This window comes from Sceloporus occidentalis, unplaced genomic scaffold (assembly GCF_023333645.1).
Source record: "Sceloporus occidentalis isolate IW3139 unplaced genomic scaffold, rSceOcc1.0.p SCAF_1, whole genome shotgun sequence".
NCBI lineage: Eukaryota > Metazoa > Chordata > Lepidosauria > Squamata > Phrynosomatidae > Sceloporus > Sceloporus occidentalis.
Genome location: NW_028316981.1, coordinates 161247940 through 161265885, shown reverse-complemented (window position 1 = coordinate 161265885; position 17946 = coordinate 161247940). Strand labels below are relative to the sequence as shown.

Below are 17946 nucleotides of genomic sequence, written 5' to 3'. Positions count from 1 at the left end.
GGAGGGAGGGAGGGAAGGGGGTCCAAACACACTGCAGAAATAATCCAGTTTGAGACAGCTTTAACTGCCTTGGCTCAGTGCTAGGGAATACTGGGAATTGTAGTTTATTGTGGCACCAGAGCTCTCTGACAGAGAAGGCTAAATGTCCCACAAAACTAGTTCCTAGACTTGCCTAGCATTGAGCCAGGGCAGTTAAAGCGGTCTCAAAGTGGATCATTTCTGCAGTGTGGATTGAATGGTGGAGCCTCGACCCGTTACCCTGCCTCTGTGGCTGTATGTTTAACATGCAAACTCCGCCGCCCAATCAGAGCCGGAGGGCGTGGCCTGGCTTCCTTTCTCGCTCCACCCTCAAAAGAGGCAACGAATGCTCCTTGTCTCCCGATTGGAGGAGAGGGAGGCTCTATGGGCGGAGCCAAGGGGGAAATGAAAGCAGCGGCGTTCCGTGTCCCCTTGGCCCCGCCCACAGGACCTCCTCCTCCTCCAATCGGGAGCCGGGGAGGGATTAGAAGGTGCGTTCCCGCTTCCTTGGCTGCAAAGAGTGGTGTCTGTGCTGCAGCGAGGGGCTCCGCTGGAGGGAGCGCCATGGAGCCCAGCCAGGAGAAGAAGGCAGAGCCGGCGGCGGCGGCAACGGCTCCCGGCGAGGCCGCCCCGCCTGGGCCCCGTCTGCCGGGGGGCCTGGGGTCTGCGGAGGCGCTGTCTGCGCTGGGGGCGCTGGGCCGGCGGCTGCTGTGGCTGCTGCCGGTCTACCTGGCCGGGCGGGCGGGGCTGAGCCTGGGCTTCGTGGTGGCCGGCGTGGCCCTCTACCTGGGCTGGCGGGGGCGCAGGCTCAGCAAGGAGCGCTCCCTGCGGACGGCGGGGCTGCTCCTGGGCGGAGGGGAGGAGGAGGCCGCAGCCGTCAGCGCTGCCAACCTCGGACGCAGCCTCAGCCCCGGGGAGCTGCCCGCCTGGGTAAGGAAGCACAGCGACACCCCCTCCCTCCCTCCCTTCTCAGGGCAATCCGGTTTGGCACCGCTTTAACTGCCCTCCCTCCAGACTATGGAACTATGGAAATGGCTCTGCTCTGCTCTGGTGCCACAACCAACTGCACTTCCCAGAATTCCATAGCCTGGAGCTCTGGCTATTAAAGCGGTGTCAAACCGGATCATTTCTGCAGTCCAGATAGACTCTTGAGTGCCAAAAGACACTGCAAAAAATAACCCAGTTTGAGACTGCTTTAGCTGCCCTGGCTTCTAGGAATGGCATTTTGTGTGAGATCTTTAGCCTTCTCTGACAGAGAGAGAGAGAGAGAGCTCTGGTGCCACAAGAAGCTAGAGGGCAGGCCCTAGGATTCCCTAGCGCTGAGCCAGGGCAGCCAAAACGGCCTCAAACTGGATTATTTCTGCAGTGCGGATGGACCAAGAGGGACAAGTTTTGGACAGAGACTGAGGCTGCATCCACACTGGAGGAATAACCAGGTTTGGCACCGCTTTAACTTTTTTCTGGCTCAAGGCTATGGAATTCTGGGAGTTGGAGTTTGTTGTGGTTGCAGAGCGGAGCTATAGAAATGTAAACCTATACTACTTTGCCCTGCTCAAAATGGAGGACATTTTGGCATTCCTGCTGGACAGAAGGCTGAAATGAAGGACATGTCCTGGAAAAAGAGGATGTCTAGTCACCATGGCCTTTCAGGTCGCCTGTTGGCTTATGAATCTGTGAAAGCATTCACAGGCCAGGAACACTCAGAAGTTGCTAGGCATTGGGCCACAAGTGGCTATGGGGTTGTTGTTGTTTTGAATCCCCCACCAGTACCTTGGCACACCCCTCTGTAGTATTTTCTAGGGCTACTATGGGCCTAAATACCCTAAAGCAATGGTCCCCAAACTCTGCCTTTTAAGAGACTTTGGACTTTAGCTCCCAGAAGCCTCAACCATGTTGGCCAATAGTCTGGGATTCTGGGAGCTGAAGTCCAAAGTCTCTTAAAAGGCACACTAAGCAGGGTCAACCCTAGTCAGTACTGGGATGGGAGACCACCAATGAAGACCAGGTGCTGTAGGCTACATTTTGGAGGCAGGGTCATGCAAAAATGCTTCTGAGTCTTCCTTGCCTAAGAAAACCCTAGAAAATTCATGGGGCTGCAGTACGCCAGTAGGCGACTTTAAGGCATGCTGCACACATACTATGAGTGGGCACAAAGTAGAATTCATAAAGTGGAATTTACTGCATGGCAGGGGGTTGGACTGTTGACCCTTGAGGTCTCTTCCAGCTCTGTGATGTTACTCTCCACCACTCCTGTTGCACACAATTAAATGTTGGATCCCGGCTCCATTAAATCATGGCTGGGAGAAGATCAGGACATCCCAATCTCCCTTCTACAGCTTTTCTGCTTGGTTGCTTGAAGGATCTTTATTTCGTGTATCCCACTTTTCTTTTTTCATGAAACTCACTGCAGTTTACCTGGGATTAACACGCTCCCTCCCCTCCATTGACCAAAGTGTATATATGATTGCCTTGTTACATGCTTTTTCATGGGCTTCCTAAATTGACTGGGGAAATAATTCAAGAGTTTCACCTTTTTATCTAGGCTTTCCATGCTTCTTATCTCTCATCCTGCCCTGCTTTAGCCTGAAGCTATCCTTTTTTCAAAATAAGAATAACTCTGATCTACCTTATAGGGCTATTGTAAGGGTTAGAACAAGGCAATTGCACAATCATCAGTGTGTCTGCATCCTTCAGCCCTCCTTTCCTGCCTAAAACCTTTCTCTTCTGCAACAGGTGATCCAGCAGAGGATCTCTTAACCTCAGCCAAGTGAGCTTGACAGTATACCCTCATGTATATAATTGCCTTGCTGCATGCGTCTTAATGAGCTTCCTAAATTTTCCTTGCTGCTTCTTCTCTCTCACCCTTACCTGTTTTAGCCAGCCCTAAGCTATCCCTTTTTCAATATAAAGATGACCCTAATCTACTTTACAGGGTTTTAGTAAAGATTAGGACAAGGCAGTGGTACAATCATAAAGATGGAAGGAATTGCAATTACCATCTAGTTCAATCTGCTGCAGCACAGGAATACACTATTAAAATACAGTGGGCCCTTGTTATCCACTGGGATTTGGTCCCAGGACCCCCTGTGGATACCAAAATTTGTGGATGCTCAAGTCCTGTTAAATACACTGGCATTGTAAAATGGCATCCCTTATATAAAATGACAAAATCAAGGTTTGATAGTGGGAATTTATACTTCTTTGGAATATCTTCAAGCCACAGTTGGCTGAATTCATGGATAAAGAATCAGTGGATACAGCCATCCAACCTGTTTAAAAACCTTCAAAGAAGGAGAGTCCCATCCACAAAGTGCTCTGGGCATTATAAATGCTGCCTTAAGCAGGAGCAGTAGATAACTCTTTACCCTTAGAGTGGGCAGCTTGGGTGGTCTGTAGCCCCCAGCTAGACTTTGCTTTCTTCCTCTGGAAGCCCTCTAGTAGTGGAAGCTTATAGCTCTCTCCCAGGAACTTTCCATCCTTTGTTGAAGGTGGAAATGAACCTACATCTAGATGAAAGAAAGGACCAGACATTCCCTTTCTGATTGCTGCAGCTTGTCCTGAACACACCCTCTTGCAGAGTGGTTGCTGCATTTAGCATCCCCCTGTGTTTGGTTGCCTTCTCTCTCTGTAATTCTTTGTATACCCATAGTGCTTGCTCTTCCATTTCACATTCTGTTGGCACATTTTACTCTCCTTAAGATTTCCTTTTGGAACCTGCAGTTGCCTTTGTGGGAATCCCACTTGGCTTTCCTGCTTTGTCTTCAGTCCCCTTTTCTCCCTGCAGTATCTTCTGAGCATGTGCAGATGCCTTTCCCGGATTTGGTGTGGTATTTCTCACACACTCCATCCTCCCACCTGCAGCTCTTATGCAAACATCATCTGTAGCATTTCCTAGCATTTTCCAGGGGGTTAGCCCTGTTTGTTCATGGTTACAGCACCAAAAGTCCTGAACAATTTTTAGTTCTTAAGATGTCACAACACTGTTTTGGTTTGGTTTTTTATTTTCATATACTTTCCTTATTTGTGTTTCCTTTGCTTTTCTAATGTGTGCATATTAGGGAAAAGCTGAACAGGCAATCCAGGAAAGGGCAAGAATATTTGGTCAACAAAGGGTGGAATAGTAGAAATAATAGTAGGAGAGTTAGCATAGTGTACCTGTTTGAGTGCTGGACTACAACTCTGGAGGCCAGAGTTTGAATCCCCGGGCAGAGAAAAAATTGGGTGGCCTTGGCAAGTCACACTTTCTCAGCCTCAGAGGGAGGAAACCCCCCTCTGAACAAATCTTGCCAAGAAAATCCTGTAATAGGGTCACCACAATTTCAAAGTAACTTGAAGGCACACAACAATAATGAAAAGCCAGAACAGAGGAATGGCTGGCATGTGGGATGTTTGGTGCACCCTTACAAGGAACAATGCATCTCTCTGAACGTTGCAGTCGCATTATGATAACACACATTTGGTGTGTGATGAGTTAATATTAACTTAGTCTCCATGTTTCCAACCCGAAAGCAGAATGCCTCAAGGCCACAAAATATGGCCATAGCAAGCTGGTAGTCAGCCTGTGCAGGGGAAGAATCTTCCCTTCATTTTCAAAGGGAATCCTTGGCTGACGTGTCTGACATATTTGGGTACTGATGTGCTGCCAGTGAATGTCCAAAGAACCTGGGCATTTGGGAACTGAGAATACTGTGGTTCAGCAGAGTAATTAGGCTTTTGCCCATCTTAATCTGATTTTGTGTGTTATTTTCCCAGGAGGATTGCTGCTCTTATGCGATAATTTGGATGTTCCACGCTAGTATTTCATCTCTTCTATTTCATAGCGTAAACTCCTGTCTCCTCAGGCAATTAGCTAACAATGGGAGGTGGTGACTAAATGTGATAGCTTAACTCTACTTGGTGTGAAATGAAATGTGTGGAGTCATTCTTGGTTAAATGGAACCTGAAGTCTGTATGCCATTTATTCTGTATTGCTACACGTATGCAGTCCTTAAGGACTGCACACCTTGTATCTGGGTATCCATTTTAGCATTGATGTAGGGTGGAGTGTGCACTGGTCTTGATGGAATAAACTCTGCTGGAGGGATGAGGTACCTGTGGCCCTCCGTGCATTTTAGACTAGTTGTCAGCAGTGTTCACCATTGGCTATGCTGGCTAAGGCTGTTGGGAATAGCAATCTTATCAGCATCTGGAAGGTCCCTACCACTCTACATCACTATCATTATGTTTCTAATTGACTTACTAGTAGCTGAATCTAGACTTAACACTGTAGACAGAATGTGCACATAAAACAGCAAACTCAAACTTATTTGAAAGTTCCCCTGTATAACTTTTAAACATCTGATTGTCTTGCTAAACTTCATGGCACTTGGAGATGAGTAAGTGGGCAGGATATCTTTCAGCACTATCTCATTTCCACCCTCTTCCAGGTCCCAGTGTTTTGTTACTATTAAAAAAAAAAAGGTCTTTGTGTGTGCCTTTCAGTTGCTTGTGGACTTATGGCAACCTCATGAATGTCATAGGGTTTTCTTAGACAAGAAATACTCAGAACTGTTTTTTCCAGTTCATTCCTCTAAAATATATCCCACAGCACCTGGTATTCATTAGCAGTCTCCCATCCAAGGCTGACTTTGCTTAGCTTGTAAGAAAGACCTGGTGGCTTTAGAGAATTTAGACCCCATCCAAAGAAATCTTATTCAGTACTTTAATGGATGATATAGAAACTCACATGGTGTGAAGCAGAAATGAGAACTGTGCAGCCCTCAAGTGCTATTGGGTTGCAACTCCCAGCAGCTCTTGACAACATAACCAAATGTGAGTAGTATTGGGAGTTGCAGTCTGACAACATCTGGAGGGCCACATGACTCCCACCTCTGAGAATGGCTTTGCTATGTGGCTTCTTACATGAACCTACATCACATATTCTGCAGCAGCAAATGGGGGAAAAATGAAGTATTTCCCTCCACAGCTCAATGTAATGAGTATCGATCTGTTGCTTAGCAGCAATGGAGGGCCTGATTCTGTAGGCATGTAATAGTCTGCAGTCACTGCAAGATACATGTAAACAAGCTGTCCTGGGTCTGGTGTTCTAATCTGACAAATGAGCTTCCACCAGCTTATTGAATTTCTTGCATTTAAGCACACAAATGTAGAGAGGATAACTTATGGTTCTGGTTAACCAAGGTTGGCATGGTTCTGGACAGGGTTGCTTGCTCATTCCCTTCTCTGTCTAAGCAAGCAAAATTATATCTCCTTTGTTTAGTTGTGTTTCTGTTAGCTATGGGAAGGATAGAGATCCAGTGCCCTAATCACTTTGGACGCAAAGACTTCAACAGACATTGTCTGCATATTTGCCATACCATCGGCATAAGACCTAGAAACTCATTTTTTTAAAAAAATGAAATGGGATTCATGTATTATCTGTGTCATAGTTGATAACATTCTCCCAACTTCTTGAACATTTGGAATTGTGGCCTACAGAGAGTCACGGAAACAAGTGAGATGCTCTATTGGGATATGGCAATCCCAAGGGCTTAAGAGGACATGCAAGGTGGACTTGCTGACTCTGACATTTTCAAGCCACAGTGCCCAGATGGATCTATTTTAATATCTTGCTGAGGATGCACTGTGAAAAAGGATAGGATAGATTGGTCCACTTGAATAGTGGCTTTTGTTCAGAAGGAAGGCTGTGTTCCAGATACCTTGAAGGTTTTTGTCCTTGCAAACAGTCAGTATGTGCTCCTCCCTTTTATGGAACGCTCTGGTTCCACTTTGCTTGATATCAGCACCAAACCCCAACAGAAATGATGACATGGTAAGATGGAGAATAACACAAGAGTTGGCAAGCAGTGGCAGTGAATATGAAGACACTAAAAAGAAGTTCTAATAGAAGTATATACTCCCCCCCCCCCCCCCCCGTTTTGTAACTAGTGATGCTGGAGGTAAAAACTACTTGGGGACATGCCAGTCAGGACTGCCATGGTTTAATACTAAATACATCAGCCAGAGTATTTTATCCTTTAATAGATTGAGGTGCAGCAGTCTGGCTAAAAAAAGGCAAATATGAGACTGAGGGCTTAAACAAACCCCTTGAAATAGTCCCATAACAAACCCCTCAGAGGTTCCTGCAGACTTATTTTTGAGAAGAAAGGTTGGTGTTTCCCCCTCTCCACGTCCCACTTTGGAGGGTTGGTTCTCTGTGTTTGATTGTTATGTGGCATAGGGCAGGACAGGCACATGCTCTGCTGTGGAAAATAATCTGTTCATTGCATGCCATAAATGGAGAGTTTTTCCTTGTTCATTTGCTGAACTGATGACATCAGACTGCTCACAGATTCCCAGAGCTGCTGCCCTTGGTCATCTTCCTTGGCTAGGGCCTCAGGTTTCAGTTTTAGCATCTGGAATCTTTGAACCACTTCTTCCAACAGTAAGCAAGTTTTTACTTCTGAAAGTAAGTGGCCTCGTTATCACTTAATTCTTTCTAACAGAGCTGTTGGATAGTGGAAACCACCAGAGAATTTCAGAAGAAAATTGACAACAGAAAAGCTTTTCATAGATTGTGAGAGATTATGGTTTGTTCTAAAAGAAATGGAAGTGCCACAACATTTGATTCTGCTGATGCACAATTCATAGTCTGGACAAAAGCTTTCTGTCAAGATACAGTGTAGAGAAACAGAATGATTTCCCATTGGCAGTTCTAGAGGGCAGATCAGAACAAAACTGCATTTTTCACCCTGTTTGTTTAATTTGTACCCATTTCATATCAGGCTGAAAGACTTGGAGGAGGGAGGTGTGAAAATTGTGAGAAGAAATAAGATATGGCAATGACATCATATTAACAGCATTGGATAACCAACGATGAAGGAAGGAAGGAAGGAAAGAAAGAAGGAAGGTTGGTTGGTTGAAAAGCAGAGTTACAATTGAATAGAAGGAAGACAAAATAATGACCACAGGGAATTTACATAGTCTTCTCCAGGGGTCGGCAACCTCCGGCCCGCGGGCCAGATGCGGCCCGCGGAGGCCTGGCGGCTGGCCCCTGCCTCCTGTTGCCGCCGCGGCCGCCCGTCACGGCTTTTCGCCGCTCTGGGCGCCGCCATTTTGGGTGAAAAAATGGCGGCGCCCAGAGCGGCCTCTGGGGCTATGGGCGCTGCCATTTTTTCGCCCAAAATGGCGGTGCCCAGAGCGGCGAAAAGCCGCGATGGGCGGCTGCGGCGGCAGCAGTGGCGGGCCTTTAAGAGGCCCGCTGCCGTCCCTGGGGCCCTCCAGGAGGGCTCCGAGGACGGCAGGGGGCCTCTGGGGGGCCCTTTGCCGTCCCTGGGGCCCTCCAGGAGGGCTCCGACGGTGGCAGGGGGCCTCTGGGGGGCCCTTTGCCATCCTTGGGGCCCTCCAGGAGGGCTCCGAGGGAGGCAGGGGGCCTCTGGGGGGCCCTTTGCCGTCCCTGGGGCCCTCTAGGAGGGCTCCGAGGGCGGCAGGGGGCCTCTGGGGGGCCCTTTGCCGTCCCTGGGGCCCTCCAGGAGGGCTCCGAGGGCGGCAGGGGGCCTCTGGGGGGCCCTTTACCATCCCTGGGGCCCTCCAGGAGGGCTCCGAGGGCGGCAGGTTGCCTCTGGGGGGCCCTTTGCCATCCCTGGGGCCCTTCAGGAGGGCTCCGAGGGCGGCAGGGGGCCTCTGGGGGGCCTGCTGCCGTCCCTGGGGCCCTCCAGTAGGGCTCCGAGGGCGGCAGGGGGCCTCTGGGGGGCCTGCTGCCGTCCCTGGGGCCCTCCAGGAGGGCTCCGACGGCGGCAGGGGGCCTCTGGGAGGCACTTTGCCATCGCTGGGGCCCTCCAGGAGGGCTCCGACGGCGGCAGGGGGCCTCTGGGAGGCCCGGTGCCGTCGCTGGGGCCCTCCAGGGGGCCCTCCAGCGCTGGTGGCCCCCACCAGCTTTTTTGCCGGTCTCTGACGGGGCCCGGGGCCCCGTCAGGGGCCAGCAAAGATGGGGAGGCGTGGCCCCTGGAGGGTGGAAGCTCCGCCCCCGGCACACAGCCCCGCCCCGGAGGGTGGAAGCTCCACCCCCGGCACACGCCCCCCTGGAGGGTGGAAGCTCCACCCCTTGCACGTGGCCCCGCCCTGGAGGGTTGAAGCTCCACCCCCAGCTTCAGCCCCCAGTCGCCTGAGGGACACCAACCCGGCCCCCGGCTCAAAAAGGTTGCCTACCCCTGGTCTTCTCTGTCAGAGTGCTCTGGTACTAAAACTACAAATCCCAGGATTCCGTAGTGGCATTAGCCCAGGACTCCTGGAAGTCTCTCATTCTCAGCTGTGTTGTCAACCACAGTGTTGCCAGAATCCACAAGCTACCATGTCAAATAAAAGTGACATTTCTAAGTTCTGGTTGTTAGGAGCATAGGAAGCTGTTACATCAGACTATTGATCCATCCAGCTCTATATAATCTGTTTTGGTTAGCTTTCCAGGATCTGGAGAACACAAGTGACTACCCTGTCTTACTATCTGTTATCTGCTCTTTTAACAGGATGTATCAGAGATTGAGAGTGGGGCCCTCTGCATGCAGAGCAGATGCTCTTGTCTTTGAATAGGACCCAGGATGATTTAGGCGTGTTACAGATGGGCCCCTTGAGGCGCCGTCATTACGCGCGAGGGGCGGCGCTTCCTGACGCGCCTTGCCCCTTGCGCGTAATGAGTGCATCAAAATGGTGGTGCCCTATACAGATGGGCGCCGCCATTTTGATGTCGCGCACCGGAAGTGGCGCCACAAGTGCGTGCCTCGCGCCTTGCAGCGCCTCTTCTGGGGCCCAGGAATAAGCGCCATTTTGGCGCTTCTTCTTGCTCCACGAGGGAGCCACGCGGTTTGGCTGCTGCAGCTCCCTTGTGGAGCAACTGGCAGCGGCGCGAGACTGCCCCTTCTGGGCAGTCTGTAACACGCCAAAGATGTGGTATAGCCTGAACCTACTCATGTTTGCTTGGAAAGGAATATCACTAGTTTCAAGGGGAGCCACGTCCAGTGAGAGCAATTGGGACTGAAGCTTGATCCCAAATCAAACTTGCTTTTACTTCCAAATCTGATGCAGTGGTTCCTTTGAAAATTTAGTGAAAGCTGTGGACCCTCATAGCAAAGTGATGGTGATCATATGTTACCTGACTCTATACGATAGCATCCTATGCCACCTCATATAGGTGAAATGTAATTTGACATTTTCTCAAAGGCAGTTTTCAAAGTAGCAGAAAGAAAGTGAAAGGGGAAAATGAAAATGAAATCCACCTCCTTGAAGGCTATCCATGGTTACACTTAGGAGTCTCTGGACCATAGGCTAAGAACCCCTGGGTTAAAGCTACATCCCCTCAATTGTCGTTCATTCTCCATTAGATTAAATGTTATATCAGCTTTCCATATTCTGGAATGGTCTCTAAATCTATTGTGCAACTGCTCGCATAATCCCTGACCAGTGAAGCAGATCCCATGTTTTTTGTTGTGTGGAGGTCTTGGAGGTGCCAGTCCAACACATTTGGAGGGCGCTAGGGTACCTAAATCTATTTTATGCCTCCTTCAATATGTTTGATTACCAGTTGCTTTCTCCATCTCAAATCTTACTGTTACTCTCACCTACATCAGACCTGCTGAACCAGTGGGATTTGCCTGTGTGTGTTGACTTCCTTTTTAGCAATAGATTCAATGGGTCTACTCTGGTTGGGACTAACTAGTAGGAATCAGGTTAATGTCCTCATCTGCCTCCACATACTGTTACACTTCAGTAGCTTATCCTGCACTCTTCCTCTTTCCTTGTGCCATTTCAGCTCCAGACTCCCTTGGCTACACCAGTGGGATAATGATGAGCTCCCACATCGCCACAAGATGAGCCTTGTGGAATCCCAATCCTCCAGCTGCTGTTAGGAGGCCTTTTTCTGGAAAGCCAGCACTAATTAATTTGTGCCTTTGGAGGCTTAATGAGATCTAGCTTCTCTCTGCAGTATTTTTGAAGGGGAGGGGGAGACCATTGGGTCTGATTTGAAGCTTTGCAGCGAAAAGGAAGCTGCCGGTTGTGACTCCAATATAATGAAACCTGCTGCTCCTGTTGGGAGTCCAAGAAGCAGAAGCAGAGGACAGGGTCTTAAATAAATCTTGATAGGGATGAGCAGGAGAGACCCTTCCTGTTGGCACTGACAAAGCATGCTGTCCAGGAAGCAAGCTGCAGAAAGGCCTACGCTGAAGCCTCTGCATCTGCAGCTCATCTGGGTAACAGGCAGGAAACCTCTCTGCAGAGATAACTGCATCCTTTCTTTGATTTGTACCTTTTCTCTAAACTCGGATTAGCACGGTTCATCCAAGATGACCTATTTAGATAGATTAAAAATTTTCTAAAAGCAACCCATACCTCTCTAACCCAGACAAAGCCTTTAGGGCTTTATGTTACTGAATATTACTGCAGAATCTGAAGATCAGTCATGTTGTAAATAATGTGTTTTACAAGATCTCCAGTGAGCTGTGAGATATAAAATTACATGTTGACATCAAAACAAACCTGGACAGCAGGGGCTGCCCCCAGTAGGTCTTCAGGATTCAGTGCTTTGGATCTGCTCTCTCACTGTCTTTTGGGAAAGAGCACTTTTACAATGGACATGACTGCATGACCTAATGCAAAGACTCTATAGAACTGGCCATCTTCTTTCTCTCCTCCTCCAAAAATGGTTGTACTTTATCTGTATGAGTCACTGTGCTGGAACTGCCTACTTCTAGCCAGGAAATCTGATCCAGAGTAGTTCCTGTAACTGGGGATTTGATTCTCCTGTGTGCAGGTAACTTTGGCGAGACAGACGGGCCAAAAGCACCATCTTCCTGCTGACACTAGGGTTCTGGAGTGCGCGGCAGTGGTGCACTCGCGATGTAACCCAGGCGTCGCAAAAAGAACCCGGAAGAACTGGGTTCTTTTTACTCCAGAGGGACATCGCGTGGCAGCTGCGGCATCCCTCCGGAGTTAACACAGGCACCTGCAGACCGCCATTTTCAGGCGGTCTGTCTTGGCACTTTCTTACCTTTTACAGTCTAAACATTATCAGCCATAAGAAAACAGATATTTACAGTATATATGTTTGTAACTAGTTTGTCCTGCCTTTGTCCCGAGAGCCAGCATGGTGTAGTGGTTTAAATGCTGGACTATGAATCTGGAGGCCAGGGTTCAAATCCTTGCTTGGCCATGAAACTCACTGGGTGACCTTGAGCAAGTCACTCTCCCAAAGCTTCAGAGGGTGCAGTGGCCAACTCCCTCTGAAGAAACTTGCCAAGAAAACACCATGTTAAGGTCGCCATAAATCAGAAACTACTTAAAGACACATAACAACTACTTAGTCCCAACTAATAACCCAAGGCAAAGTTAAAATTCTGAAAGTTAAAAACCAGATACAATTAACAGCCTGATGATAACACGAGTTAAAATAAAGCAATTAGATTAGGTTTCATGTTAAAATGGTGATATTTTACCTCTAGTTTTAGATAAGGGAAAAATAGCCTCTCTTTCCTAACCAGACACTTAAAAAATACTAAGTATTTCCCCAAACAGCCATGGCACCAAAGGGCTGGGTATTTCATGCAAAGTTCTTAATTTTATTACCTGCTAAAATGCTTGTCTGGATATTATTTATTTATCATTGTTTGGGGCTTTGAGTAGATCAAATCTCAAAGTAATTTACAATAATGTTAGCCTAACTGCTCTAAAGGCAGTAAATCCCATATGATGTTGGAAACTAAATAAAATCAGCCCTGATTAGTACTTGGATGGTTGATTGTCATTGAATATCAGATGCTGTAGGCTACATTTTAGAGGCAGGAAATGATAAACCCACTCCTGAGTATTCCTTGCTTAAGAAAAGTCTAAGGAATTTCATGGGGTCATCACAAGTTGACTGGCAACTTAAAAGTTTGTGCAAAACTCCCACAAGAATATAATACAGGTTTTTAAAATGTAATGTAAAGCTGTTTCAAACAACAAATTTGCATGCTTGTTGATTGCCATTGTGTCAGCTTTGACTTATGGCGATGCCATGAATGAGAGACTTCCAAGTCAACCTGTCATCAGCCACCTTGATGTGGTCTTGTAGACTCAGGGCTGTGGCTTCCCTGATTGAGTCTATATCTGGAATGTGGTCTTCCTTTTTACATACTGCCTTCCATCTTACCAATCATTGTCTTTTCAGGTGAATCATGCCTTCTCATTATATGGCCAAAGTATGACAGCCTCAGATTAGTCAAACTGAGTTCTTAAGACTTCAGAAATAGGAACTGATAAAGCAAACAGAATGAGATATGTACCGCATTGGGGATCAGTTGTGTTTTGAAAAGAAAATCAGCAATATCTAAAATATTTATATTGAGAATACCACAGCTTTGCAAGCACATCTCCAAAACTGTGATCTTATAACGTTGTTTATAGGCTTGTCTGCCCATAGCCGGAAAAATCACAGACTTGGAACAATTATTAAGGAAAATCAAATAAGAAAGTGCAAAGGAAGGCTTGCTAAATGTAAATATAACAAAAATAATAACCATGGAGGACTAAAATACATACAGCCTAGACCTGTGGTGGTGAACCTGTGGCACGTGTGCCAGAGATGGCATACAAAGCCCTCTCTGAGGGCAGGTAGCAGAGGCCAGGAGGAGCAAGGGAGAAAGAAAGCAGAGCATGCGCGTGGGGGAGGATGGGTGGGATGGATGGAGGAGAGGAGTGCTCTGTTTCTCCATCCCTCCCACCCTGGAAAGGTTTGGGGGAATCAACCCACCCCCAGTGCCCCTTTCCAGGAGGGAGAGCTACCTGGTTCACTAGGAAGCTACCTGTCCTGGAAAGGAGTGGAGGGAGAGCTGCCTGGTTCACAGGGTCTCCATGAATTGGGGACAGCTCAAAGGTAGTTAACAACAACAAACAACAAATATTGCATGTGTGACACAGAACTGTGAGAAAGGTCAAAATGGAGCCAACTCTCTTTCTCTTTCCAAGTTTGCAAAAAAAAACCAACCCTTCTAGAATGCTTGGAGGCTACTGTTTTTATAGGTAACCAATCAAGTGTGTGGCTTGAGTCTGTCTGGCTAAGCTGGCCGTTGAAGTCTGGGTAGGTGTTTGTATAAGGTGAGGGTAAATCCTCTGCAGTGTAAAGGCCTCAAACTATAGGTAAGAGATGAGCTGGTAAGCCTGTCTGTCTGGGCCACAGCCTTTCTCTCTCTCTCTCTCTCTCTCTCTCTCTCTCTTTTTTTTTTTTTTTTTTTGGCATGCCTCATGGCAATGGCAATGGTATTTAGGGAATGTTTCTCTGACTCACAGCTTACTACCCACTCTGTTTTCTGTTGCACAGGAAATGCTGTTGCTTCTGTTCATTTTGCAGCCTCACGATAAAGATCTGTGGGTGTAGCATTTGGGGCAGGCCGTAAAAAAGAACTTCTAAATATAAGCTAGTCTGGCATCTTCCTGCTGTTTTGAACCTCTTTTGGATGAGAAGTTTCAGCTTTATGGCTGAGCTTTAGAGACACAAGCATATCTGAGTTAATGGAGCTGAACTTACTGGAGATGTGTGTGTCTGTGCCTTCAAGTCACCTGTTGACATATAGCAACTCTATGAATTTCATATTTTTTTTTAGGTGAGGAATTCGCAGAGATAGTTTTCCTGATTCTTGGCAAGTTTCTTCAGAAGGGGTTTGCCATTGTCTTCCCCTAAAGCTGAGAGCGCGTGACTTGCTCTAGGTCACTCAGTGGGTTTCATGGCTGAGCAGGGAATTGAACCATGGTCTTCAGAATCATAGGCTCTCACAGGGATGAGTGTCAAATAGTATGGATGTTGTTGGACTTCAAGTCCCAGCAGCCCTAGTTGGCATACATAAAGGTGAGGGATGCTGAGAGCTGCAGTCCAATAGTTACACCCCAACAACATATCCCCTATCCATGGCGGGTTACAGACAGCCCGTTTGGGGTGGCCTGTACCTGCCCCTTTCCCCGGTGTATCGGAGCCTCAGCTGCTAGACCGGCAGCCTCCGAGGCCCCGATCCACTGCTTTGCAGGGTGCGGGGAAGCGACAAAAGGCCGCTTCCCCGCAGCCTGGAAAGGGGTGTCCTTGGGGCTTCAAGCCCCAAGGACACCCCGTGACAGCGGGGAGGAGGAGACCCTTTCTCCCTTGCGTTGCTGGGCGCAGCCGTCTAAAAGCTGCGCCCAGCGATGCAAAGCAGGAAGGAGCTCCGAAACGGAGCTCCTTCCGGGGTTGCGCAAAGGGCGTCATAGGCGCCGTGGCGCAGCCCCAATACGTCACAACTGTGCCGCCTCATTTGGAGGCGGTGCGGTCATGATGTATTGATGACGGCAGCCGTGTGGAACGGCCGCCGCCATTTTGTGCGTGCGGAGTGCATACTAGGGTTAGGGGAGTGCAGAAGCACCGCCCCTTCTTAACCCTAGTACGTGCTCCGGGCCCTTGACTTAGGGTTTCATAGTGCAATCCTGTCTGCAATCCACAGGGTCTGCCCTCATTCCCCAAAGGCTACCACTTGAAATAGGGCTTCCTTGATTTGTGTGAAGTGTATCAGGATACCTGTGATTCTTGTAGGCTTAGTTGCTTGAATGTTTAATGTATGCCCTAGCTTTTAAAAAGAGCTCGAGCTGGCTTACAAATTCTAAAGTGCTGCAACATGCAAGTTTCATAAAACATTGAAAACATGACACAAACCTTGTGGCCCTAGGGTAAAGACTGAATATGACAATGTGCTGAAGTGCTACTACATTAAAGGATTGTAAATGCCTTCCTTAAAAATAAATAAATCAAAATTGTATGGCATGGTGACCAACTGCGGGCCTCGGCTGAAGTAGGCATCTGAGTAGTGTTTTTACACCATGTCTTTTTTCTGTGTGTCAGTTTATTTATGAGTCAAACTAAACTACAAATTTTCTAAAAGGCATAGTTCACAGATGTACTTATTTTAATTTGTGGGGGGAGTCTTACATTCTGCAGCGACCCTTCTCTTCAGGTTTAATCCTTTCCTTATGAGCTGGGATTTTACTGATAATCACCCCACTGAGCCCCATAATCAAGTAGGGTGGGCATTGTTATTGTTATAATCACAGCTAGGAAGGGAAGTCTTAAAACTCATCCACAGATTCAAGCATCCATAACTTGAAAATATTCCACAAAAATATAAATTCCAAAAAGCAAACCTTGATTTTGCCAGTTTGTATAAGGGACACCATTTTACTGTGCCACTGTATTAGACTTTAGTATCTGCTGATTTTGGTATACATAGGGGAGTCCAAGAACCAAACTCCAATGGATACTAAATGCCCGCTCTATAGAGGTTTCAACTGTATGTGAGTGTATATGCCTTCAAGTGGCCTGTCGATTTGTGGTAACTCCAAGAATTCTTAGGCAAGGGACACTCAGAGGTGGTTTTGCCAGTTCCTTCCTCTGAAATGTTGCCTACAGCACCTGGTATTTGTTGATGGTCTCTCCTCCAAGTACTACCCAGGGCTGACCCTACTTAGCTTTCAAGATCTGATGGAATCTGGTGCCTTTAGGATATTTAGGCCTGAGGTTCCAAATGTACCATACCCCAATTTTAAAAATGAAAAGAAAATGCATTAGAAATTGCTGTTAATTTTAGGATATTTGAACCTGATGTTCCAGATGTGCTTTACCTCAGCCACAAAAACAAACAAAAACACTTTTCCCACAATTCATACACTTTAATATCTATGGAAGGAAGAATTATAGGTCTAATTGCACAAATTGACTTAAAGGTATAATTAACAGCAATTTCCAATGTACTTTCTTTTCTTTTTAAAAATTATACCTTTTAAGTCAATTTGTGCAATTAGACCTCCTTCCATAGCTATTAACGTGTATGAATTGCTGGAAAAGTGTTTATTTGTTGATTTTTTTAAATTTTATTTTTTGTCTTTAAATAATGGCAGCTCCCAGAATTCCAAGCCAGCAAGGCTAGAGAATTCTGGGAGCCATAGTAAAAAAAAGGTCACTTTTCCAAACTCCATTAAACACTACAAGGTCATACAGTCAGCTGGATTATTGGTTGGGGTGAGGTGTTTGCTCATATTGATTACTTAGTGAATGTGGATACAAATCAACATTGTACCTCTTGGCCTAGCTCAGTGGTCCCCAAACTGTGCCCTTTAAGAGATCATTTTATGGGGCAGAGCCAGCTCAAAGCATCCTGTTGCCTGAAGTCAACCAAGCAATGCTGGTGCCATCTTCTTCCTTCTTGGTGCACCTGCTGGCATGCTTCAGTTTTTACTGTACCAGTTCAAGAATTCCTGCAAGCTATCTGGGGCTATCTTGCCCAGAGCTTGGAAGAATTTGTTATTTGAATTACAACTCCCAGAATCCACAGCCAATAGCTATGCTGGCTGAGATAGCATCTGGGAGCAGAAATCCAAAAAAGTAGATTTTCCAAGCTCTTCTCACCCCACAATTAGGGTTGGCAGAGTAAAAACTGGAGAGGGCTTCTGAATGTTCTTTAAAGGCTCTGTAGAAGAGGGAATTTCAGCCAGTGTTGCTGGTCCTTCTAGTAGGTACCAAGCAACATTAGTCACATTTCCCTCTTCTGCACAACCATTAAAGGGACAGAAACCTTATCAAGTTTTCACTCTGGCAACCTTACTCATAACTCTGCCTTCTGAGGAAGGACACCTCTAGGTCTAGTGGACTAGAATGTAAAGAGGAGAAAGGGGGAATAAAGAAAGGAATGCAGCATCACATTTAAGACTAACTGGTTGTTTATCATGAGTTTTCATGGGTATAAACCCACTTATGGTGCAGTACAGGGTGATATTAAAGCCTCAGGTTATAAAGAGTAGGATCGAGAAAGATGATCCTTTTCCATTCCATCCCACACCCAAAGTTGTATGCTGCAAGAGACTAACATGGCTACTTATTTGAAAAATACTGCAGTGGAAAGAACTTTAGAC

At 47.0% G+C, this 17946-nt stretch overlaps 1 protein-coding gene across 3 annotated transcripts in view; it reads left to right on the top strand.

The window, feature by feature from the left end:
* Positions 1–520: 520 nt before the first annotated feature.
* ESYT1 (extended synaptotagmin 1) overlaps positions 521–17946 on the top strand; it is a 93573-nt gene continuing 76147 nt past the window's right edge. The window contains exon 1 of one of the 3 annotated variants that reach the window (XM_089479677.1): positions 521–948. In XM_089479677.1, coding sequence (XP_089335803.1) covers positions 583–948 — 366 coding nt within the window. In that variant the 5' untranslated portion in view covers positions 521–582. The remainder of the gene's footprint in view (positions 949–17946) is intronic. The other 2 variants (XM_089479656.1, XM_089479662.1) reach the window with 2 other exon arrangements.